Here is a 26,451-nt window from a genome sequence, read left to right on the forward strand (position 1 = left end):
GTTTGCCAACCTCCTGTGGTAATTACACAAACTGAGTTGAAGTGATGGACTGTGTGCTGTGCCACTTCGTCTCACTCTAACTCATCACCTCATGCCCAGTGGTGAGCATTTGCAGAAAAGCAGATTTTATGGATTCCAGGACTACTTGTACTCTGTGTTGGAGGGTTTCAGGACCCTGCTCCTAGTATATACCGTACAGGTAGACAGTGTGCACACACAGTGTGTGTCTATACTTGTCAGTGTGTGCACCTGCTGGAGGCTGCACTGCGTGAGTCTGCCGTTCTCCACAGATGAGATAAGGTGTCTGTCAGCTCGGGCATCACAATGAAGCCCCTATTGGTTCTGCAATGGATGCATATTCAGTCCCCCGCCGTCCCCCCGTCCCGTTATGACAGGGATCGTGTTTACTCAGCATTTGTGTTTGAATAAATAGTATTTATATTGGCGTAAGGAAAGACAATAATTCCTTTTTGTCTTTCTACAGAGTTTTGCAAACAAAGTTTGTCATTTTGCTGTGTATTGTGAAACATTACTGAAGTGGTCAAACTGTTAAATGTGCCTCACTGATCACAGAGGAGCAGCGCTTTTAAAAATACAGATGTTTTTCTGAATCATCTTTCTTTCCCCAACCACCAGTCCCTGTGCTCCATGGAAGAGTTCAGGAACCTGGACCGAGAAATTGAGGGCTCAGCCAAACGCTGGAAGAAGTTTGTGGAGTCTGAGTGTCCAGAAAAAGAGAAATTTCCACAGGATTGGAAGAACAAAACCTCTCTCCAGAGACTGTGCATGATGAGGGCCCTGAGGCCTGACCGCATGACGTACGCTGTCAGGTGAGAGGTGGAGGCATAGCTCGCTCTGTAATCTGTGAAAGGACCTGTGCTGCTTGGTGAAAGGGTAACGGTTAAACATCTTAACCTTTGGCTTATAGTTTGCATTGACAGGGCACCTGTGCTCACTGCTGCTACTGTATGTTTGTCCATTGCTGAGTAAAGCTAAATTACAGAGCTAAAAATCACAATTGATGAGCCTTATCATTAGCCCTCAACCTGATGTCTAGACTCGTCATCATCCCAAACATAGATCCCATTTTCACCTGGTATTAACATGCAATCTCTACTTTGATATCTTATTTGAATATGGAACCAAAAGAGATAAATAAAGCAATGGGAGCAAAACATTTCACTTCATACTTTTAACTGTTGGAGAACTAATATTGAAGTTACACTAATCAAAATGTTTATATAGAATAGCTGATATAATAACGACGTGAGTAATAACCACACTCTACATCTTCCTCAGCTCTTCAGAGCATTTGGAATCTTTCAGCACATTATTTTAGTTTTACGACTCCCAACTTTACCGTTTTGGTTCACTCTCATGGCTCTCATTATCCCTGTACAGACCCACGACAGGAAGCTGTTCAACCAAAACGCTCTGATGAACCCTCTGCACACTACCTGCTCAGCACCAAACAACAGATTAAGTTAGAGGCTAGCTGTTGAACATAGTAGACTGCTGGAAATTAACTAGTTTATACAAATGGATTTACAGGCAGATGCAGCAGGAACAACAGTAAGAAAGCCATAATGTTTTAAAGGCTTGAGGATTTCTTCCAGAGAGGTTGAAATGACCCACTGACAACCCAGTCGTGACAAGAGTTCATGTTCAGTTCTGTAAGCAGCTGTCTATCTAATGCAATGCACTACAGAAGATTCCCACTCTTCAACTCATTGAGCTTGTCGCTCAAAGCTAATAAAAAAGTGTTGAGGAGAACTGAGTCATATTCTCCCCGCAGAGACTTTGTAGAGGAGAAACTGGGAAGCAAGTACGTGATTGGCAGATCACTGGACTTCGCAGTCTCCTTTGAAGAGTCGGGTCCAGCCACACCCATGTTCTTCATCCTCTCTCCTGGAGTTGACCCTTTGAAGGATGTGGAGAAACATGGTAATGCTCTCGCTTGTTTTATGTTTAATAAGCCGTCAAATTCAGCCTCTGGACTTTTATCAGAGCATACATATCGCCAATTTATCTGTACTTTCTTCATGTCGTGGGAACATGCAGGCTTTTCGTGGAATAGCCTATTGAAGTGAAGTGAAGGCAGACCTGCATGCATGATTTCCACTTGATTTCCTACTGCAGTCAGAACAGCAGTCATCCCAACACATCTGTTGTGTCTCTTCTGTGATATTAGCCATCACTGCCAATGCACAACAGGCTCTGGATAGATTGAAGGGATTATACTAAAGGTCACAAATATATGAGACGACACCACTGGTGTATTAGGGGCAGCAGAAAATAAATGTCGTTGGTTTAGGGTTAGGGTTATGTATGAATAATGCGGGAAGCAGCAGGACACGCTGTTTTTGTTTTTGACCACAAATATGCCAAAAGTTGAAGCTTTTTTACTGACCTGGAACAGGGCACCATCACCGCCTGGCACTTCTGAATCTGCTGCCAAATAATTCAGTCAGTGGGTATTTGAAGTCAGCTCCATGAAATATTCAGATTGCAGGGATTATATCAGTTTACTGGAACAAAGAGATTTCAACAGTGTTTCTACTATAAGGGAGTCCCCATACATTTTCAAATTTCAGTGTTTTTGCATTTGTTATTAATTCACGGTTTCGATTGACTTTCTTGGGTTTCTGTTTCTGCTCAATCGTCGCTTTTAACCAAATTAATACATACCACATATTTATTTCAGCATGACTGTCAAATGCAGTCATTGCAAATTTTAGATGCCGCAAGTTTACAAAGACTTGGATCTCAGGCAGCAGCAGGTGGTTAAATGAGCCATCGCCGGACTTTTGGCCCAAGTGAAATCTACGATCCTCTCATAATGGGATAATAAGGAGCAGTCCTACTGGAACTGCCTGTAAGGTGTGTGATTATGGATTATGAACACTCTCACTTTAAGTGGAGTCAATCACATCAAAGCTAAAATGAACCAATCAGTGCTGCATGCTGATGATGGGTAGCAGCAGCCCCACTACACTGAACCACAAAGAGGGGCTTTTCTATTATAGCTGTGACTATTGGGTTTCTCATGGGTAATAGGCTACAATTGGATTTTCATTAGATATATGATGTGGTTTTGTATGCTCTACAGGGGACCAATATCCCTGAGACCAAACCTCCCTAACTACCAGGTTCCAGGTTGCAGTTTTAATGAAACTGTCCAAAATAATTGTGTTGTTTGACTTAAATCTCAAGTCATTGACCATCTGCTGTTTATGATGATAAACGCAGACTGTGACTTTTAGAGAAATGTCGGTTTCACAGAAATTGACAACTGAGATGAAACAATATACAACAAAGTGCATAGAACATTAGCTAAGTGCCTCTTGAACACACTCAGACTGACTGCAACCTGTCTACGTCCATATGTGCCATCACTCTAATGTAAAATAACCACAAACTGTCATAAGGCCGAACAGTTCTGGAGTTCACATGTTTAAGGAAGGGTACCGCTATGCCTCACCAAACTCTTTCTAATCTAAATTAGCATCTCCTTCATAAGGTTTTCAATTCAAACAAACAATGTGCGAGGCCGCCTGGTTTAGTGTGGTGTGTGGACCAAGAGTTGGACTCTCCTCGATTCAAAAGGTTCTAGGCTTGGAGTAGCCACTCAACCTCTGTGCTAAAGATGCTATTGTAGCTAACTAGCTTTATTTTCATCCGTCCCAACACGGCCGTTAGGGGCACCTTCACTTTTTATTCAAATAACGATATTTGGAGCCAGTGTATCGACAACGGATTGCAAGTGGATTTAATTATATTCCCGTCTCGATATTTTGTCCCACCCCGATTTTTCATGTGAGTGCTGCTAACAAAATAATTACATTGATCTTCTCATCTTATTCTCATCGCTCATCTAAAATAAGCACATTTTCTAAAATGTCAGACCACAATTAGAAGACTATGAGTTCAACAATGCGTCAGAAGTATTTTTGTTTGAAATGTTACTTTTGTGTTTTCTTTCAGGGAAGAGGCTGGGTTTCACATTTGACAACAAGAACTTCCACAATGTTTCTTTGGGTCAGGGTCAGGAGGTTATAGCAGAACAAGCCCTCGATTTGGCAGCTAGAAACGGCCACTGGGTGATATTACAGGTACAGTATAACCATACACATACACCATACAAACACAGTCAGAAATTGCTCACATGAAGTATAATGCACAATAAATATTGCTGTGTATTTTACTCTCCTCACATAAATCCACCATCCACAAAGAGCCCTATAACACTACCTAATTTGTTTTCAGGAGAACATTCATATTGAGTAGATCCAATTATAGTTATTTGAACACTAACAGGAATTTGTGATGTGTATGATTGTTAAACGTTCTGGCTCTCACTGAATTGTCCATTCAGTGTCCATTGTCCCATACACCTCGGGCAAAAGGTGCCAATTTTTAAATATGGTAAGGTTGCAATGGAAATTTGTTATACAGACATTGACAAAAAAAAAACACAGTTAGCAGAATGAATACAGGGTTCATTTTGTGTCGAGGATTTTCCATTCAAGCAGTGGTTTTAGATGGCATTTGTTTTATCTGGTCATGTTGTGAATGCGGTATAGAATCACATTGTTTTTCATGGCACACTCCATGGGATGATTACTTTCCTCCCAGGTTTGTCTGCATGGAAAAGTGAATTTAATTTTCTGCGGAAATTTCCGAACTGAAAGGGCATTATACAGTACAATATCTATGTGGTGTCTGTTCTCCTCCTATCTGGAGGGCAAAGCCAGCGTTTACATTTTAAGTGAAAACCTTCGTGGAATTCTAATGGGATGTATCGACAGATATGAACCGCACACCGGCCACTGCGGAACACCCTTTTCATCTAATTCCCACGGCTGGTAGAAATTCCCCACCAAAAAAACGATTGGGATGCCATCACTCTCTGCTCCAGATCCAGGATAGCAAAGACAAGCAGTTGCTTAATTACCTTTGCATAGGAATCTCAATCGATCGGCTTAAAAAGGCCTTGTCCCCCTGGCAACCAACCTCCCACTCGCTTTATCATCAGCTGTCTGTTTGCCAGGGAGGGAGAGGAAAACGGGGGGAGGGGAGGTGTCATATTCTCGTGTCTCGTATCTCCTTCTCATATAATGCTCTATCTACTGGCTTCTATTCCTCTTCCCACCCTCTCATTTCGACATCACTTTCATACGTAAGTCTCAGTTCTTCATAACACATTGTCACGTCCTCCCACCTTTCTTGCTAACCTGCTATTTCTCCCTCCCTTCCTCACCTTCTCGTTGCAGCTATCCACCTACCAATCCACACACATACACGCCCCTCCGCCCTCGTCTCTCAGTCTACCTTTACTCTCCGCTGCCAGGCCCGGCTCGATCAGCGGAGCGCTGGGTCAATAGCAGGTTCCCCCTCACTGACGGGTAATTACACTGCAGAACAGTAGCTCCTGCTCAGATGGACCTCGGAGACAGAGATGCAGAAACTTTGAAAGCAGCAGCAGCACATTGGGAGGGAGGAGGGGGTGGAGAGGCAATCAATCGGGCAGATTGGAGTTGAATATCCCACATGGGCCAGGCAGTGGGAATCGCGTGGCCTAGACTCACCAGCCTCTTTGCACATTTACTGCTAAAGCCTCCCCATTTGTATCCGCTGGCAGAAAGAAGTGCAAATAGCAGAGAAATCAAGAGAGACAATGTGACTTTACTTCGGAATGATATCAGGAACTGGGAATGTTGCGGTTATGTGGCAGGTGCTGTAACCATTCGCCTACCGAGGAGCTCCTTTTCCTGTTTTGGAGATTTACCAGCTTAATGCCGTGTTCACACCGGTCGCGTTGATTTTTTGACGCACTGCAAAAAAGCGTCCAACGCACTGCACAATCGCGTCCAACGCGCCGCCGGTCGTGTTCACACCAGACGCCGCAAAATCTCGTAGCGCCGGAGAGGGGGCGTGGTTTATCATCCTGGAAGCCTCCATCTGGCCGCCATTTATTTCCGCTGTCAACCGTGAAAGGAATAAGGACAATTGCTGCTTTGTACGTGTTGTGGAAGTCCCTCAAACATCGGAATGCCAAACGCCGTCATGTCTGGTTCATAATATTGTTCAGAGGAGCTCCGTGGATTGTATCGAGCTGTATTCACTGTGTCTAGCAAGCCACCGGTCGCTGTTTACTACAGCTGTAGGAACACAAAATAAACTGATTTGGCTGTGATTCAACGGCAATAAACCGACAAAAAGGGACTCCGAAATAACTACATAATGATGCCGATTTGTACTTGTCTTCGCCGACAAAAAGGGACTCGGAAATAACTACGTAATGATGCCGATTTGTACTTGTCTTCTCCGACAAAAAGGGACTCCGAAATAACTACGTAATGATGCCGATTTGTACTTGTCTTCTCCGACAAAAAGGGACTCCGAAATAACTACGTAATGATGCCGATTTGTACTTGTCTTCTCCGACAAAAAGGGACCCGGAAATAACTACGTAATGATGCCGATTTGTAGGTTACTGGTCTTCTCAATGGAGCTCTGATGGATCGGTGCTAGGCTATGCCAACATCGTAGCAGCTCCACCAGCACTCAATAACGTCACGTAGACGTAAATACGGCAGCGTCTATTCATTGTTTGTACCGTATGGTTTACACACACACATGCATACACATAGTTTGGTCCGGTCTCTATTGATATGAGGTATCGTAGCGCTCTGGGTGAACACAGACGGCGACAGGATTTATTTCCTGATTCAACAACGGCAGGAAGCCAGTGACGACAGGGGGAGCAACTCAACGCTGATAGGCTATCGCGCCACAGCGTCACGCGATTATGTCGCTGAAGTTGAAAAATTTCAACTCGCGCGTTGGCGATTTTGCGGCGTCCAACGCCTCCACCGCGTCCACCGCACTGCAATAACGCGTCCAACGTGCAGCGCCATCGCAAAATCGCGGCGCGCCAGTCTCATCGCGTCTGTGCATAGACTTTGTATGTAATCTCGACGCGCGTCAAAAAATCAACGCGACCGGTGTGAACGCAGCATAAGACAGTCAATATCTTACACATCGCTTCGCCCAACTTTGTTAGTTTACATTCTTGTTCCCAAAAGTACAGTAGCATCTCCTTCCCGATGACATCATGATGGTCGTGAAAGATGGGGAACTATGATTGGTCAGGGAGCAACATGTAGATTGTCATGTCTCTGAGTCACGGCAAAAATGTATTCCTCTATTATTGCCTGATGCTGTGACTATTTTACCAGACAAAATAGTAGTGTAGTCTGAACCCGGCAGAGGAAAGAACTAGTTAGCTTTGGTATTCTTTTGGAACTTGAGCAAGAACTGCATTTGTTTAGATTTTACATATATGGCTCAGTAGTAGAGCGGGTCGTCCTTCAATCAGAGGATCGACGGTTCGATCCCTGGCTCCGCTAGTCCATGTTGATGTGTCCTTGGGTGTGCCTATGGTGTATGAATGTGGTATGAATGATTAGTTAGATTCCTGATGGGCCGGTGGCTCCTTGCATGGTGGCCCATGACATCAGTGTATGAATGGGTGAGAGACATGTCGTGTTATGGCGCTTTGAGTGCTCAGAATCTATACAAGTACAAGTCCATTTTCCATTTACTTATCGATGACCCTTTCTTAGACGACGGGGATGGCAAGGTTTAAATTGAACAACACTAAACGTGTGTGGTGGTGTCTGTATCTGCAGAGACCCCGCCTTCTGCTTGGATTTTCTTATTCTACTGATTTCAGGTGATTTTCTGGCCATTAACCCCTAAAACGTAAGCACACATCCAAGAGAAAGCAACAAAAATAGAAGATAGTACCAAAAAAATTCAAATATAGCTATAGGCGAAAAGCCAAGCGGACAAAGTTTGTTCTAAAACGAGACAAAATCTGGTGTTGGCTCAAACTTTTGCTCCACTCTGGCACCCATGGCGGGGGGGGATGCTTCTTGAGCTGGGGACAACTTTGAATATTGTGTTTACAAACCGCAGTCGAACAAAACACACTCATTCTGCCTTTAAGAAATTAGCGTGAAGTAAATTGTCTTGCAGAGAGTGAGTAAATCCTATTAAGCTACATTTGATCGTCATTATAATGGCATATATAAAATGGGAGAAGCCGCTGGTTCCAGAATTATTTTTCCACTATTTAAATTCCAGTTTTATAGTTTTCTTCTGCTGGTATCCTCAATGTTCATCAACACAAAAACGTTATGTTAAGTCAGAGACACATATGTCAAGGAATTGTACAAATGTATATCCCATAAAAAGGTCAGGATGATGGAGGGAGTTTAGAGGCTCAGTAGAAAACCAAGTTTGAATCCATATGCATGACTTAGAGACAAGCAAGTACTTTATAAGATCTCCTTTACTTGTGGTAAAAAATCAGGTGAACCTTTCTGAAAAGAGGTCAGGCTGGAGTCCAAGGGTCAGGCTAGGATCATGCAAGCTAGGTCAGGCAGACAGGAAAAGAATAGTGGTAAGGCCAAAGCACAATCGACAATGTGGCAGAGAATGAGTGAAAATGAGCTGGTAGATGTACTGCAGGGCTGATGATGGGAACCAGTAAGCAGGTGGGCAGGGATGGAGGGAAAGACAGGACATGGGTTACAATGACAGGACAGTTGGTATAAGCCAGCCAAAAAAAAAACGAGAGCGGACAAGAGAATGAATAGAAGTCGGTTGGAGTAGTGACAGAGAGCTGCAGCAGCATAACACCATTGGCATGAGTGTCAGCTACCAGCCACACAGCTGGTAAATGAGTCAGTAGTCATGCAGCATGAATGAAAAAGACCAGGCCAATCTGCCTGAGCCTACACTGTGCTTCAACTATTTCAACTTTGTTTGTAAGGATTCGTGTTTTTGGGACACGTAGCATCATTTTAAGGTCAGTGATGGGACATCTCTTACCAAAATAAACCCTTGGAGTTTCTAATTTCAACTCTGCTCACATCGCCAACAACTGTCTGCTCTCTCCTTCTCTCTCTCTCTCTCTCTCTCTATCTGTCTCTCTTTCTGTCCCTCTCTATGTCTCTCTCTCTGTCTCTGTCTCTCTGCTACACTCACACAGAGCATTGGGCTATTCCTTAAAGCAGTTTCACTACTCTTATTGTATCTGTGCAGGCTAATAAGAAGCAAAAGGCTAACAGAAGGTTGATTTCAGCTGTGTGCATTACTTTAAAGTGTCCCCTGGAAACAGTTTCTGTTATGTGCTGTTGTGTTGTTTCTAAATGCTGTGCATGTGTTGTCCATTGGTGAAGGTGTTCTCGACACACAAATCTACATAACTATGTCACCAGGGGACTATAATCCCATACAAGGGCTGGGTAACTGCATTGAACAAATCAACAACTGGATGTGCCAGAATTTTCTTCAATTAAACAAAGATAAAACAGAAGTAATTGTTTTTGGTACCAAAGATCTCAACCTGAACAGCCATATCAAGACAATTACAAAATCAGCCTACTATCACCTGAAGAATATATCAAGGATTAGAGGACTTATGTCTCAACAGGATTTGGAAAAACTTGTCCACGCATTTATCTTCAGCAGACTGGACTACTGTAATGGTGTGTTTACAGGTCTCTGTAAAAAGTCCGTCAGAAAGCTGCAGCTGATTCAGAACGCTGCAGCTCGAGTCCTCACTAAGACCAGGAGGGTGGATCATATCACTCCAGTTCTGAGGTCTTTGCACTGGCTTCCTGTCCAACAAAGAATTGACTTTAAAATCCTGCTGTTGGTTTACAAAGCACTGAATGGTTTAGGGCCAAAATACATCTCTGATCTGCTGCTACCTTATGAACCATCCCGACCCCTCAGGTCGTCTGGGACCGGTCTACTTTCTGTTCCCAGAGTCAGAACTAAACATGGAGAAGCAGCGTTCAGTTTTTCTGCTCCACATATCTGGAACAAAGTCCCAGAAAGCTGCAGGTCTGCTGAGACCCTCAGCTCATTTAAATCAAGATTGAAGACTTTTCTGTTTGCTGCTGCCTTTAATTAAACCGCATTCAATTAATATATTAATCAATTTCCTGCATTTCTGCATTTTACTACTGCATTTTATTTCTTGTACTGTTTTTTAATGTTTTAATGAATGTTCTTAATTGTTTTTAAATCTCCTTTTCTTTTGCCTTATGTTTTGATGCTTTTAATGGTTTTATGTGAAGCACTTTGAATTACCTTGTTGTTGAAATGTGCAATACAAATATACTTGCCTTGCCTTGCCTTCATGTGTTTGTGTTTTTTCACTTTGAATGTGTTTCCCTAATTTGCAGTGTGTTGAGCTCTTATGGCCGCCGTAATTTCAGCCATTATATAATGACCGATTTCCCATTAAAGGTTTTGTTTGGGGGGAGTGTTCCGATGTGAGGGTTCTGGGACAGAAGATGTCGTTTGCTGTACACATTGCAAATAACTTGAATTGTAAGACCACAGCAAGCTTTTTCCCATTTTTTATGACAAACTGTGTCCTGCGTATTTTTGAATATATTTTCAAATCTGGACTCATTCAGCAGTGTGTCTTGCTGTCAGAGCCTACAGAGTGTTGGCAGTCTGTTTGTCCCTCAGTCCTGTTGGCCTTGTTCCTGCGTCAGTCTGGAGTCTGACTGCTTCTCCTCTGCAGGGCCGCCTCCTCAGAGCGGGAGCCCAGCTGTGCAGCTGTCTTCGGCGCTGCTCCTTGACGAATGTGTTTCTGCTTGTGAGAAAGAATTGTGTGCGTGCACCTGCGTGTGTTTATATTTGCTCGAGCCAGTGTGTGTGTGCGTGTGTGCGTGCATGACAGGCACCTCCATGTGCCATTGTCCTTTCCCTCAGGTTGTGTTTGATAGCAATGCATCAGATACCTTGCCAGTGGTGTCATCTAATGGGTTTTAGATTCAACTTTTATATTATTATGTAAATAGGTGACTCTTTGATGTAGTATCAATACAGTCATCACAGGGGCTGGAAGGCCCTTGTCAAGAAGACATTGAGGAAACAGCGATGTTGCACCTGAAAGTTAATTAAAAAGCCATAACATAGTGTCTGATGCTTTATCTTGTTTGTTTGTCTGTGGGCCGGTCTGTCTCTCTCTCTCTCCATTCCTCCCCCTGCAGCCACAGGATGAATGGTTTCATTACAGTGACAAGTTCTGAGGCAGTCTCTGACTTCCTCTGCTGGCTCTCTTTATTGCCAAACTATTTACATGCCAAGAGGAAGGCTTGTACTGACTCGATGAAAAAGCACTTGAATTGAGACTTTTAATTTGTATACCATTCATTATTCTCTAAGGTATTAAGAGGCAAACTAACTTATCCCCTTCTCAGCTTCGAGCTCCTTCCGGCACAGAGTGTAAATCTTTTCTCTCTTTTTTTTTTTTTTCAACGACTCCTAAAAATTGACGTTCCTCTCCCTGACATGTCCCGTCGCTTGCAAAGAAGGCTAGCTTAAAGATTAAATATGGAGAGCAAAGGGAAATGAGAAAGTAAAGAGGCTTATGAATTAATGACTGGAGTTATTAGTGCTGTAATTAGATTTAGGGAATGGGCAGTGCTGCATGGTAAGATGTGGGGGGGTTGGCTGACTCCTTATCATTCACAGGATATCCTGTAAGTGTCAGGACAGTTGAGATGGAAAATTGAGCTCATCCATGCTTGTGTGATAGTACAAGTCAGCTCCACTGCCCGCACCGCACTGAGAGATGAATGTGCAGAAAAGTCAGGCTGAAGTTATGCCGGAGAATGGATGCTTAATGTCAGCAACCTAGAAATGGGTTTCAAGTGCTATGTACCATTTAATTTGGTGCCACATCAAAGTCACAGTGAAGAGAGAAGAATATGCAACATTTGAATTGCTCCTTTTTGTTAGTTGTCATTACAAACAAAAATGATATGGCCAATTCCAGCATCAACTACCGTATTAAGCTATTATGTGTTATCCATTAAAGCCCAGACTTTCACAGATATCCAACAGAAAACATTATCCGGGTGTAGATTAGGCTCTCTAGCCTCTCAGAGGAGAATTAATTTTGCCTCACAACTAGCCTGTTGCCTGCCGATAACATACCATTTTCCTTCTTAACCCTTTACTTGCTGATCCTGTTTCCTGTAGAATATCCACTTGGTGGCTCGCTGGCTGGGTTCTTTAGAGAAACATCTGGAGCAGCACGCAGAAGGAAGCCACAATAACTTCAGGGTGTTTGTCAGTGCAGAGCCCTCCTCCACGCCTGAGGGCCACATCATCCCACAGGGCATTCTGGAGAACTCCATCAAGATCACCAATGAACCGCCTACTGGTATGCAAGCCAACCTACACAAGGCCCTGGACAACTTCACGCAGGTAATACACCTCGAGGTTGGATGTCACTCCTGGATGTCATCTGACAATGATAAAGTAAATAACTAGAACCATTTACCAACTGGCCAAAACAATCTATTAAAGCAGCTTTAAAACTAGCCTCACCTCAGACAGATACAACTGTAACATGCTGCCAACAAGTCATTCGTAATAACATTCCAAGTCTAAATTATATGAAGTATGTATTTACATACCACTCTGAAAGTGGCTTTTTGATTGTAAAGGTCCCATCAAAAGATAGCATTACTTCCTGAACATGACTATTTCCTTTTGAAATCTGTTCAGTCTTAGTCATAAACCAGCTTGATTTAATAGACCTCTGTGGAAGGATAGTTGCAAAATCAGTGATTGTTTTATTCATTGGACTCTTAAGTTACACCCACTATGTAGCACAAGGTCACAACTGAAGATGCATTGTTTTCTAAGAAGTGATCGATTAGCACTTAAAGTGCCCATTTCATGAATCTTTAGAATGAAAGGGCTACAGATACTTGAAGAACTTATTTTCATGTTTGCCATGAGTGGCAGCTGAGGCAACATGTGGCAATTTTCACTCCAGATTTCTCATCAAGTTGCCAATTTGCAGAAATGTAGGAGCGAGCAGATGGGGGGGAGTCACCTTTCACTCACTGTGGAATTGCCTCCGACCCAGGGAGGACAGATGTGAAGGTCATCAAACCTGTGTGTGGCTACATTCTGCAGGGAGGTATTGATACGTTACATGAGGACTGAGATCACAATGAAGTCTGTCGGACACTTTTTGTTTGTTATTGACGAGAGTCCAGACAATGTGTTCCTGGCCGTTCTACAGCTTCTACATTTAGAATGGATCAGTGTGCTGCAGTGGCCTCTCCTTTTTCTCCACCTTATCACTTCTCCTCTCCATCTCAGCCCTACAATTACCTCAGTGCTTTGCTGCCAATGCATCTTCCTCTGCACCATTACCCGAGCGCTCAGCTTCCTCCCGGTCCATTTCTGCGATCCTTAGTTTTCCGATGTCTATCTGCCTGATAAGCGCTACGTGCTTGTGAGCCCTACCTTATGCAGACCCACGGCGAGGTCCATTGAGGTAAGGACGGGGCAATATTCCAGTCATGTGTACTGTGACGGCCCTCACAGTACACAGGCGTGGCTGATTGCCTGATGCAGAGCACCTGGTCCTGGAGCATAAAGCCCTGCTCCAGTGTTGCGCTGCTCCTGGGTCTTTCTCCGGCTTACGTGGAGTGAGCTCTGCCAGTAGCTGCCGGTTATATTTTGGCTGTGGTGTTCTTTGGTTTCGCTGACACCCCACACTTCATCACACACGCATTCACATTACTGATGTTATTGACTGACACACTTCACAAAGGTAATTACTTCTTTATTTAGTTAAAAATAAATACTTTACTTTACCACCATCTCTTGTGTCTCGTGCATATTTGGCCTCAGAGCCGGGTTGTGACAGTCCTCAGTGAAAGCTAATCAATGTTAGGCTAACTCTCTGTAATAGCCCACCCACGTGGCTAAAGCCAGCACTAAGCCAGAGAAATGACAGTTTCTTCCCTCCCTCTTGACCTTTTCACTTTTCTACTGCTGATCCACAATAGAGTCTGGGAGGGCTACAGTTAAAGTCTGGGACAATGGTTTAGGTTTCTACTAAGAAAACATTTGTACAATAGCTATGTGAAATAAGCTGTAAAGGATTTTCAATTCCCTGTTTGCTGAAGCTAATCGTTCAGTTAATCATATTTTTTCTGGTAATTCATACTCATGCGTATCCTCATGCTAATCTTTCACATCTGTCAGTTCAGAGATATTGAAGTGTGTTTTTCAGCGTATGTGCATGTGTGTGTCCTCTCTGCAGTCTCACTGGATGCCTTTTCTCTCCAGTCCACAGGTCATGAATAGGAGTCAGCTGCCCCAGGGCACTGAGAGGGTCTTCACCGTGGCACTCACCATGACACATGCTGGAATAAAGAGAATTTAGCCTTTCTAATCACATGGTTGTTTTTGGCATTCTCATTTAACCGTCTCCCCCCCAGAGATTACAGTGCCATTGACAGCTATGCTTTTTTTGCTTGTCTGGAATAATGAGCCCAGGAGAGGGTTGGAGGCTGAAAGTGCGTGACAACTTGTGACAATTAAAAGGGAATCTCATAGTTTATAGCCATCGAGTCATCTCATTTTCTGTCTGTCAGTGTGGGGAAACACTGGGGATTTGACGAAATACAAACGATTACAGGGCTGCCTGCCACTACTGTTTACCTGTAACATGCCACGGCGGCTCAGTTAATGCAGCGGTACAGTTTAGGATGCTCTTTGTTTTTTTGTGTTCCAGGACACGCTGGAGATGTGTGCGCGGGAGAATGAGTTTAAGAGCATTTTGTTCGCCCTGTGCTACTTCCATGCAGTGGTGGCAGAGAGGAGAAAGTTTGGTCCTCAGGGCTGGAACAGATCTTACCCCTTTAACACTGGAGACCTCACCATTTCTATCAATGTCCTCTACAACTACTTGGAGGCCAATCCTAAGGTAGATGTTTTTATTTTATTTCTGGGCAATAGATTACAAAGACCCCTATTTGTAATCTTAAATGGAAATCTAAACACCACAAGCCACTCTCTAGCAAAGCAGCAACCCCACTCTAATTACCAGGTGCCATATGATGACCTGCGCTACTTGTTCGGCGAGATCATGTATGGTGGTCACATCACGGACGACTGGGACCGCCGTCTGTGTCGGACCTACCTTGAGGAATTTATCAAGCCCGAGATGATGGAGGGAGAGCTGCACCTAGCACCTGGCTTCCCCTTACCTGGAAACATGGACTACAACGGCTACCACCAGGTGAGGCAGACTCACACCAATTCATAGCCTTTCCATTACATGAAAAGTAAATTCAAATTTAAGACAAGCAGACTGCAGATCTTTACCAGGTGAGTCTGCAACCACTACAGCTGTATTGGTTACAGCTTGACTGCAAGTGTATTAGATGTGTTTTTCCCTCTCACGTCTCACACAACAGATAAGCTCCCATTTTGATATATGCAGACGTCTGCACCGGCTCTGTGCAGGTGTGCGTCTCAGCTTCATCTCACGGGAGTGCAACTTGAGTGTTTCATTTGACAATATGTGTGTAAAAGTAAGGTTGATGCCCAATAACAAGACATGAAATAACTTTCCACAGAGCAGCTGCAGTGTGTGTCGTTCCGTTAGCTGTTAGTTGCCAAACAGACCGTCCAAAACAGTGAAAGTTAGTAAAGTGTTTCCCCCCTGGGGTTCTGTCCGCAGAGCAGCATCGGAGTCAGCTCTGAGCTCTGACTCTGAAAATCTCCAAGTATAACCCACAACACAAGACATATATTCATACGCACCACAAAATGTTGCCATCAGCAGTCCCACTTTAATGTTTAAGCTGCATCTCACTTCTCTTATAAACCCTGTCTAGAGCCACACCTGTCAGCTGTTTGCATCACTCTGATGAACCCAGTGCACACTACCTGCACCGCACTAAACAGCAGATTACTTTTAAGTCCCCGATTCCTCTGAACATAACATCCTTGGATGAATAAAGACGGGAAGAACATACAAGTCTAAATCCATTCTTTTCAGTATCATCAATACTACCTAGCTGTGCATTTGCCTATAGTTAAACTTGACATGCAAATTTACAGCGCTTTGTGTGAACAGAGTCAACTTTAAATTGGAGGAAGTTATCATATTAGTTGTGTTGCTTTAATGACATTTTCTATAACCCTACTCTGCCAAACAAGAAGCAATGCTAACTGTAGTTACTGTGAATAATCTGTACTTCAGATCTGGAGCCATCTCCATGACAACTGAGCTACCCCTTGATGAAGACCATTTATATACCACATATTGAAAATCTCCTGAAAAAGTTAGTGACAGCAATGACAATGTCTTGTAGTCTATCGTGGCTCTATACATTACAAAACATTGCCATATAATGCAAGAATTTGAAGGTCAAAGGTGAAATCCTCCAATATATACGTCATTCCTGGGATCCTGGGTTAAGTCACTATGTCACCAGCTATTTAATGAAGATGCACAAATGCATTTAGCTTTGCCTCTCTCTGGTGTGTCAGACTCCAGGAGCTGCCCTGGTAGCTAAACATTTGAAAGCTTAGAATGAACATAGCACATGTATCAGCTTTATCCAGTGTGATCACCATTAATATTGTTGACATGTTCCAGCCTGACCTTCCACTGCTTCACCCCACCGTGCTGTTGTCTATTTTTAGTTATCATTGAAGCTTGATTGACAGGATGAAATCAGAAATGTGGTAGGTTGTTGTGTCAACGGCTGCAGTGCACCATTTAGATATTATGTATCATTCTCAAAGATGTATAAATAAGCAAGGCCAAGCATATTGTGGCCATTTCAGTTTTGTAAAGCTTCATTCTCTGATAGCTGGAACCAGCATGAATATGAATAAGAATATGAATAACAGTGGTTCAGAAAATGTGACAGTCCAGATTTCTCCCACGTGGTCCCTGGGGAGGCAGAGGGAGCGGGCTGTGCCACTTGTATTTCATTTTGCCCCAGTCTGAGTGATGCTCAACAGGCAAATGCAGGCTGCCATAGTGGCTCCGGTGGTAAGGACTGGAGCCTTTTGCATTTGACTGTCACCACACAGTTGGGCCGAGGGCGCGGTGGTTGAGATTTGGCCTAAGAACAGGGTTGTAGAGGCATGTGGGTCCCCGGGGGTCTGCTAGGCCGCCGCCTCCCTCAAAACCATCTGAGCAAACTTACAGTATATTTAGGAGGGGAGAGTTGTGGGGGAGGCGCAGGGTAGGAAGGTGACTCAGCAGTTTTAATCCTCTTTCAACAACATTCAGGTGTATGCAATCAGCAAAAGTTAAGCAGCAAATACAGAGGAGATCAAACAAGCTGACTACAAAGTGTTTCTGTAATAAAGGCCAATATGTTTTCCATCAGGACGTTATGATTAGAAGAGCTTTTTTATATGTTAGTCCCCCTCAAAAAGGAGCCTTTTTTCACTTGGGCTTCCACTTTCATCTGCACTAACTTAAAAGCATATTGATATTCATTATGGACCAGCAGATGGAAAATGCCTTCTTGTTATGCTCATTAACAGTCTGTCAATTGATCCTGTGTGTTTGAATCTCACCCAAAAATATTTCCTCTTCTTGTCCTTTGTCAGCAGAACATTAGAAGAAACATGAGAAATACAAAGGCTTTACTTTTCTTTTCAGGAGTAATTGCCAATGTGTATGCTGTTAATAGGAAATATTCTAGGCCAAATGTTTAAATGTTGTCTTGTTCAAGTGAAAAACAGGGATTTATAAGTCTTTATTTTCAAGAACAAAATAAAGACTTTACTTACTTGACTCTATATTGATAAGTTAAAACTGACATCTTTAAAGTCCTGCATTTGAGGTTCGGGCAAAATTCCATAAATTGTGAGGTAAATGGGTTAAGATTGCTGATGACACAAAAGTTTTACACAGTTCTGACATGGATTTCTTCCGTCCCAGTACATTGACCAAACACTACCTGCCGAGTCGCCCTACCTGTACGGCCTTCATCCCAATGCTGAGATCGGCTTCCTCACACAGACCTCTGAGAAGCTCTTTCGCACTGTGCTGGAGATGCAGCCCAGGGACGGAGGAGTGGGTGAGGGTGATGGCACCACACGTGAGGAAAAGGTCAGTATTATTATATACTACATGACCAAAAGTATGTGACCAGCCAAACATTTCCACTAGAAGTGATTGTGAACACATTAAGATTTCACTTAGTTGAGTCTGTGAGGCCGAGCAAACCAAGGAACAACATGACAATATTCATCATCTTGTTAATCGACCAATATTTTTGTCAATCAATAGATTCCTCATCCGTCTATTCATTTCAGAAAACATTCCCATTTCAATATCCCACAGCCCTAAGTGATGCATAAAGATGTCTTGTTTTATTCAACCAACAGTCCACAGCCCAGAGATAAGACAAAGAAAAGCTGTTAATGCTCATTTTCTGTCAATGAACTAATACATTTATGTTTCAGCCCAAACAGTAAAACACTTTTGGCCGTATGAAATATGTTTGATCAATGCTCTAGGCCAGGGGTCAATAATAGGCGGACCACTGTCCGGATCCGGACCCAGATGCCTTGGTATCTGGACCATGGACTTAAAACCGATAATTTAGAATTATAAAATTTTGATGGAGCTTCTATTTTAAACAGCTTTTCCAGCCTTTACGGCAATCGTTCAGCAGTCCAGGAAACACACCGACCAATTAAATGCGTTGTAAATCATCTCACGTGATGCAGCTCAGCCAATCAAATATGTGTATTCTGACAACTTTCCTGACTCGAGTGAGATGTGTACACACACAGAGGAGAGACGAGGAAAGAGAAGGAAGAGCAGGAGCATTAAGAGAGTCAGTGAAGTTATTTCACATGACGTTCTCCAAAAAGAGAAAAGTGGTCAGCGAGACCAGAGTCTTTAACCAAAAATTAACAGACTCAGGTTAATTCTTCACACGGACAGTTTAAAACCAGTGTGTCTCACATGTTCAGAGACCGTGACGATTAGTAAAAACGTTAATGTGAAGCGCCACTACGAGACAAAGCACAGCAAACGTACCCACAATGAAGTCACAGAAAATAAACCTTAGAGCCCAATATGATCAGAATCCTGACACGTTAATTCACTGACCAACAATGATGTTAACAGAGAGGATAGAGCTGAAACAAGTGGTTTGATTACCACAGATAAAGTTCCTGCTCACACATTTCTCCTTTTAGAAGATGAGAAAAATATAATGTTTTTTTGGTTGACATCACTTGTTAAGAATGAAGATCGAGTTAACAGACTGAGATCGAGGCGTTTAGCTCAATTCAAGCAATAACATTTATTTGTGACAGAAGTATTATGTCCAGCAGTTAAACGTGCACGGACCCTAGCAAAAGCAAAGAGTCCCAAAAGTGAAACCAAAGAGCGCTTATAGCAGAGTGCGCAGGCGTGTCCATCTGGTTCTCCTTGTGGATCCATTGGTCAAAATCAAAGCAGAGGCGGATTTGTTTCTAGCATTCAAATGGCCTGATGGAGCTCTGGACAGCTTCATCCACACTGGCTCACGTCCGAAACCTGCCTTCTCTGGAACGTCAGTGTGTGTGAAATGTTGATCTACAGCATATTGTTAACACTTAAGGTGAATAAAATGAAAGGAGTGCAGTTCTAAACTATTTCGAAGTCTCTGTGTGAATAGATAAAAAGAGCTCTTCTCTTACTCATTTCGATGGCAGTTTCTGCCCTAATCTGGTGGTTTAAGCAAGCGTTACTTTCAGGGCCACTGTATCTGTTCCTATCGTACGAATGGGTGACGGAATGCCCCATTCGGCGTTTTGACCTACTTACAGTGACCTCACAACTCCGCAATATAAGCTTTACAAGTATAGCGCATATTATTTAACAGTGAATGAATATATTTTATTTACAAATCCCCCTTTTCACACCTGCTGGGTGTGAACTTCTATGTTTTGGAACTACTCATTCAATGGCTGTAACTCGAGGTTTAGGTCCCTATCATCTGAATCGTCTGGATCAGAAGTTGGTGGGGTGCTATGTCTAGTTCGGGTGTGTGTCTGATTCGGGGATGGAGAGGGAAGAGGGGCAGTTGAATTAGATGGGTGCTGGTGTGTCTGATACTTGGTTTCTAATCCCCAGATCAGTAAGGCAACTAGTATGCCCATACCCACCCCCATTATAGTTTTCTTCCCACATCCCACCCCTTTCCAGGTGAAGCGCTGCCGACCTCGGTCGGCGGGGTTTGCATGAGGGTCCCCTAGACAGCGTCTAAGTTCCCGATGCATTTTCCAAATTAGTGCGAATTTCTCCCAGTGTTCTGGTTGGTACCGGTGCTGGGACACAATGTGTCAGGTGGTGCCAAGGGGCGCCTGATTTGCCCTTGACCTGGACCGAGTGTGAAGTAACCTCCTTCACCTCGTACGGCCCAGTCCACCTGGGGTCAGTCCACTTGCGCTTGTGAACCTTGACCCTGACCCAATCACCTACTTGTATCTGCTTTCCAGCTGCCGCTGCTTCAGGTACTGCTCGAGTCCTCTCGATCTGTTTGAAGATAGCTTCAGTAAGAGAAGTTAGGGCACTCATATAGTCAGACATTTCAATCTGCTGTACATCCAGAGTTGGCATATGACCTCCATCTCTGGGTGGACCTGGCATCGGCCGGCCAGTCATGATCTTGTGTGGGGAGAGATGTGTTTCTCCCCCTTTTCCGGACCTCATGGCCATAAGGGCCAGGGGCAGGGCCTCAACCCATGTTAATTTGGAGCCCGCGCAAACTTTGGCAATTTTGGCCTTAAGGGTCTGATTCGCTCGTTCCACCAGGCCCTGAGATTGCGGGTGATAGACTGACCCGAATCGGTGTGTGATTCCCAGAAATTGCTCTACCTGTGCGAGCATGGTGTTGCTAAAGTGTGATCCGTTATCAGAGCGGATGCATCTCGGCACTCCGTAACGGGGAATCAGTTCTGTCTGCAGCCACTTTACAACTGTCTGCGCGTCTTCTCTCTTGGTGGGAATTGCTTCCACCCATCTTGAAAATCTGTCTACCATTACCAAGATATACCTCTTTCCCTGCACTCTGTTCTCTGGTCCCATATCTGTATAATCTATGCTGATGTCTTGGAAACAGGCAGAGGGCACGGGATAAGATCCCATCGGTGTCTTGAATGGTTTTCTTGGGTTGTATTTTCCACAAATTTGACATTCATCGCAGAAGAGGAAAGATATCGCTTCCATGTGCGGATGCCACCATAGTTGTTTTAAATTGTCCAATGTCCGTTTCTTTCCCTCGTGTGTAGGTCCCTTTTCTGGAAGAGTACAGCATTGAGTAGGCTGTCTCTTTCGGAAACATCAAGGTGGAACGGTAGGGAGTAGTCTGGGGACATGATTGCAGTGGATGTGGTCCAGGGGAGTTTTGTACGGGAAAAGCTAAGTGATTTTTGGTTTGAGAATGCTGAACCAATATTGGATGGCAGGGGTCTGGGGGCCAGTTTGAAGACAGCGTAGCCAGAAAACCTATTCGACTGTGGGGGACACTGTCTCTGTAACGGGAGCAAGGGAGAGAATGCGTACTGGCATGGACAACGTACTAGTTGGTGGGTTGGACGAGACATGTACACCCTCTTGGTTCATCCAGATGATCAGATTGAGGCGAGTCATCAGATCGCGTCCTGTGTTCTTTGAGTTGTTTCTTGAGTAGGGCCTTCTGCAAGGTCTTAATTTCTGTGTCACTACCCGCCTCCGTTTGAATGTGCTTGGAGAGGTAATGTCGGAGCTGGGCGTTCCACATGTCTTGTGTCATTGCTTCTAGGCCAACCACTGCGTCCATGCACTGGCGAGGTCCATCAGGGAGGCCTCGTTTAATCATTGCACGCCATAGTGCCACTGTGGTAACGCTTCCATCATGTGGCTCTCTGAAGGCCTGGCGCCACACCCGTTCTGCTCTGGCCAGATACAGGGGTGGAGACTCTCCCGGGGTCCAGATGAATGCTGCCACCGCGCCTTGGTTCACTGGAGTGGGGAACTTAGTTCTGAGCTGCTGCCACAACGCTGTACGATGTTGATCAAAGGGGTCAGCATCTGGTGCCGCACCAGCGCCTGCCATGTGTAGTAGGGCAGTACACTGGGATGGGTCCAGACAGCGGGAGAGAAGTGCTCTCAGGTCGCCCACTGCTAGCTGGCGGCCAGCAGTCAAAGCTTCCGTGAGCTCAATCCACGGATCAGCTCCTGCATGGAGGGATGGAAGCTGTTGTATCATGCTGGTCAGATCTGCAAACCCAAAAGGCACAAATTGAACACGCTGTGGTTGGGCTAGAGTGGGGGCTGCTCTCAGGGGATATGCACCACGAACACTCTGCTCTGTTTCTTCTCGTTGGTGCTGGCCCTGAGACCGAAGTTGCATGGCATGTTGGGAGAGTGGAACTCCAGTCCCTGTCTTGAAGGGGAAAACTTCTCCTTGTAGAGTGCCTGACACCGCATACATTGGCACTGCCACCGGTCTGTCACAGTGGCTGGTGTGGGCTAGAACTGAGTTCAGAGTCTGTTGTAGCACTTCCGCCTCTGTTAGCAGGACAGAGAGCTTCTCCAATGTGGTTGGTCCGCTTGGGTTCCTTTGTGATGGCTGTCTTCCAGCTTCAGGATCATGGTACAGGTTGCTTGTCACATAGGTCTCTTCTGAGTGCATGGGGAAAAGTGTTGTGGCAGCGAGGTCGTCGTCAAGTCGCTGAATGCAGCCCTGATCGAATTGTCTCTGTTGCTGGGCCTCTGTTTCATTCTCTTCGGGCTGCTGGCCTCTCTCTGTTGTCGCAGGATCTTTTTTGTCTATGGGGACTCCTGTTATAGCTCTTTCCAATGTTCTCACCCTCTCCATCATGTTTCTCATCGCTCGCTCTGTTGAGGTGGAGCTTGTGTCGATGGTGCACCCTTCATCCAGGGACATCTGGAATGCTCCTGAGAGCAGTCCTCCCTTTACTGTTCTCACCGGTGCTTGTATGAATGGATTATTATGGGAGTATGGGGGAGGAACCGGAGGAAATGCTGGATACAGGCTAGTTGAGGGTGGGGGAGGAACCGGAGGAAGTGCTGGATACAGGCTAGTTGAGGGTGGGGGAGGAACCGGAGGAAGTGCTGGATACAGGCTAGTTGAGGGTGGGGGAGGAACCGGGGCCAGAGATGTTTGGCTCATTTCCTGTGCAGCCTTTTCCAGACCTACCGGGGCTTGAGTGGTAGGGGTGACGTCCAGGGGGTTGATGTTGAGTGACAGACGGGACCAGGTTTTTTCTTTTCCGGTTGGCATGTCCACCTGCATCCGATCTGTCATGGCCATCCCTAGTGCCATCATTGCCACTCGCTGTTCCTCTTCTCTGTCTTTGCGGGCTTGCTTCAGTGGGTTAGCGAACCCCCATCGCTTGGTTTGATTTGTCATTTGATTTCTCTCTGCAGTCTGTGCTTGAGCCACTCGTTTTGTCAAATCGTTGGTGAAGAGCCGAAGGTTGTTGACTGATGGAGGTAGTGGACTGGCCGCCTTCCACCATCCCTCCTCTTGCCATCGTTTCATGCATTTATCCCAATGTGTCTTGTCTCTTTTCCATGCAGTCCTGCCTCCAGTCTCTGTTACTGTTTTTTTCAGTTTTGCACGCAGTACTTCTGAGTAGCCACCAGATGGAGCCACAGCTCCAGCCATGTCTTCTTGTGTTCTTCGTCTTCTTTCTCTCTTTTTTTTTTTTTTCTCAAATCAAGTTTTTTTTTTTCAAATTTCAAATTTCAAATTTTTCAATATAAAATGTTTGGATGCAGTACTCCCGAATGTCCACCAGATGGAGCCAAAGCTCCTGTTGAATGTTCTTCTTGCAGTTCCTGAAGTACCCACAGAGGGAGCCAAAACTCCTGTCAAATGTTCTTCTTGCAGTTTCTGAAGTACCAACAGAGGGAGCCAAAGCTTCTCCCAAATTTTCTTGTGCAGTTCCTGTAGTGCCACCAGAGGGAGCCAAAGCTTCTCCCAAATTTTCTTGTGCCCTCTGACCTTGGCCTAGATCCTACACTCCCTGCACCTGGTTCTTATCTGAACTTTTCACTCCCTTTTTTTCCCCAGTGTCTCTCTGACTGAATGAATGCCTGCTCTGTCTTCGCTTCTAAATTTGTTGACGGTCCCTATGGAACACAATTTCCAATAAATCTGTAATCTTTGTAACTACACCAGTAAAACTGACACGTATATTAACCCTCAGCTTTCCTCTTCTATCCTCGTGTTCGTGTGCCTGTGTTTGTGTCTCATGAGTGTGCTCTGCTCCACTGACCGTCAATCACTGGCAAACACACACGAGCCTCTGCACACTTCAAATCTCAGCTGTGTCTCACACATGTACGCTTCACGCAGTCACTCTCATCCTTACCAAATTGAAACCATACACTGCCGTCACTGAAATACGCACAAATCACATATGGATTTGTTCTTATAGCGTTTTCACGAGCCCGGTCCCCGAAGGAAATGGATACCTCCCTGAGGCATTACTCAACACTCAAACGACCATACACTGCTGTGATTCCACAAATAATCGCACACAGACCTCGTCAGGGAAGATCTATTGACCTTATTGTTTACAGTGTACGCCTTGTGTGAACACGGTTCCGAAGAAAGTGGCGATATCTTGTGCTACAATTGAATCGATGTCTCCCTGAGCACATCTATGCTGCATGCAAAACCATACACTGCCACTTCTGCAATACTGGTACACAAACCATCAATTCGACCTCCTATTTAACCTCATCAATTTATTTTTCTCAATTAAAATTCTCTGGATGGATCTTCGTTTTACAGTGTACAACATGCATGAACGTGGTCCCTTTAGGAAATGGCGCTGTGCAGTCTCCAGACACACTACTTTCAAATCAGCGTATTTCAACAACACTTTCTATATACTTGATCCAAATCTCAGCTTGCAACTTCGCATAAATCAACAGTGTGGCCCGGAATTCAGTCTTTCAGACCGTCATTGGTCAGCGAACCGAAGCTTTCGCCACGGCTGTGTAACCTCTGAACAGTCAATCAAAGCTTACGCGGTGAACACAATGGCAGCTTATACAATGTTAACAACCATCAATTTCTGTTAGATCCACTCACACACATGTACATGCTATAGTAAAAACCCCCACTGCTGTCATAACAATTCTGTCACAATGCTCGGCAATTTATCTTTAACAATTTAGTCAAGGCAATTTATACTCACACTCCAGTACTTCCGATCAATTCAATTTAGTTTTTTTCTATATACAATCTGCAGAATTCATTTAAATAGGCTCTGCTTTACCTTTTGATTCAGCGCGCTGTTTGATCAGTTTCTCAGAGTTGAGCAGAATGGCGCCAGTAGGCCTCTGGCCTTCCCAGCCTCTGGGGAAAACGCCCTGATTTTTTCTTTCTGTCGACAGAAGAAAGTCTGTTACTCGATGAAAAAATAGTCTTGGATCGTTATAACCATTCTCTGCTACCATGTTAAGAATGAAGATCGAGTTAACAGACTGAGATCGAGGCGTTTAGCTCAATTCAAGCAATAACATTTATTTGTGACAGAAGTATTATGTCCAGCAGTTAAAAGTGCACGGACCCTAGCAAAAGCAAAGAGTCCCAAAAGTGAAACCAAAGAGCGCTTATAGCAGAGTGCGCAGGCGTGTCCATCTGGTTCTCCTTGTGGAGCCATTGGTCAAAATCAAAGCAGAGGCGGATTTGTTTCTAGCATTCAAATGGCCTGATGGAGCTCTGGACAGCTTCATCCACACTGGCTCACGTCCGAAACCTGCCTTCTCTGGAACGTGAATGAATGAATATATTTTATTTACACACTTCACACCTGAATTAACTGAATTTAAAGGTGAACGGCAGTTCAGCTAAATTCATTTTTCTCAAATGTAGTTCTTTATTTTAAGATGCACATTCAAAAGCTTTTTGTAATTTAATTTATTCTTTAATCCAGCCCTGATTTTACTTGAAGCGAGAGAAGAACATGTCTTTATTATGAGTATGTATTATTTATAATTCATCCAGTTCATTTTGAAAACTGACAATAAATATTGTTGAGACATTACTTTCTTTATTTTATTTGACGTCAGTTGTTGACTATATACAGATGTTAATACAACTGTTGGCTAATTCAATATATATGATACTAAATCATAGTGCAAGTTCGACATTATTGTGATGATCTGGACCATTAATGAGGAAACTCTCTCTAACTGGACCTCGCTGAAGTTGAATTGAACAACCCTTCTATAGGGAAAGGCTTGACCTGATTTCAATTACAATATTAAAGCTGCGAGCAGCGATGAACGGGCCCTCGCCATGTGTGCGTCGGGGTGCCGGCGGGACTCCGGCCTGCGCGTCTGAGAACGTCCGCGACCGTCGGAGGCGCGTCCGCGAGCGAGACGTGTTTAATGCCGCGTGGACCGCCTGGTGCCGGAATTGACGCTTTGCAAATAGTCCGACGCTTCCTGCTTCCTCTGCCTGGCGCTACGGAACGCGTGCGTCGTGTTCCTCTGTGTCAAGTGTGAACCGCGTAGTGTAAAAGTCACATAAATCGGATGCAGTT

General features: G+C 44.4%; 1 protein-coding gene across 1 annotated transcript in view; it reads left to right on the plus strand.

Annotated features, from left to right (window-relative positions):
• The window catches only part of dnah9 (dynein, axonemal, heavy chain 9), a gene marked incomplete at both ends in the record, with an annotated part of 183,263 nt that overhangs the window by 139,744 nt on the left and 17,068 nt on the right, over window positions 1-26,451 (plus strand). The window contains 7 exons of the mRNA XM_079292632.1: window positions 637-830; window positions 1,796-1,944; window positions 3,985-4,112; window positions 12,079-12,306; window positions 14,642-14,833; window positions 14,957-15,148; window positions 17,822-17,992. Of these exons, the coding sequence (XP_079148758.1) occupies window positions 637-830; window positions 1,796-1,944; window positions 3,985-4,112; window positions 12,079-12,306; window positions 14,642-14,833; window positions 14,957-15,148; window positions 17,822-17,992 (1,254 nt within the window). The remainder of the gene's footprint in view (window positions 1-636; window positions 831-1,795; window positions 1,945-3,984; window positions 4,113-12,078; window positions 12,307-14,641; window positions 14,834-14,956; window positions 15,149-17,821; window positions 17,993-26,451) is intronic.

Source organism: Melanostigma gelatinosum, assembly GCF_949748355.1.
Source record: "Melanostigma gelatinosum genome assembly, chromosome: 21".
Taxonomy (NCBI): Eukaryota; Metazoa; Chordata; class Actinopteri; order Perciformes; family Zoarcidae; genus Melanostigma; species Melanostigma gelatinosum.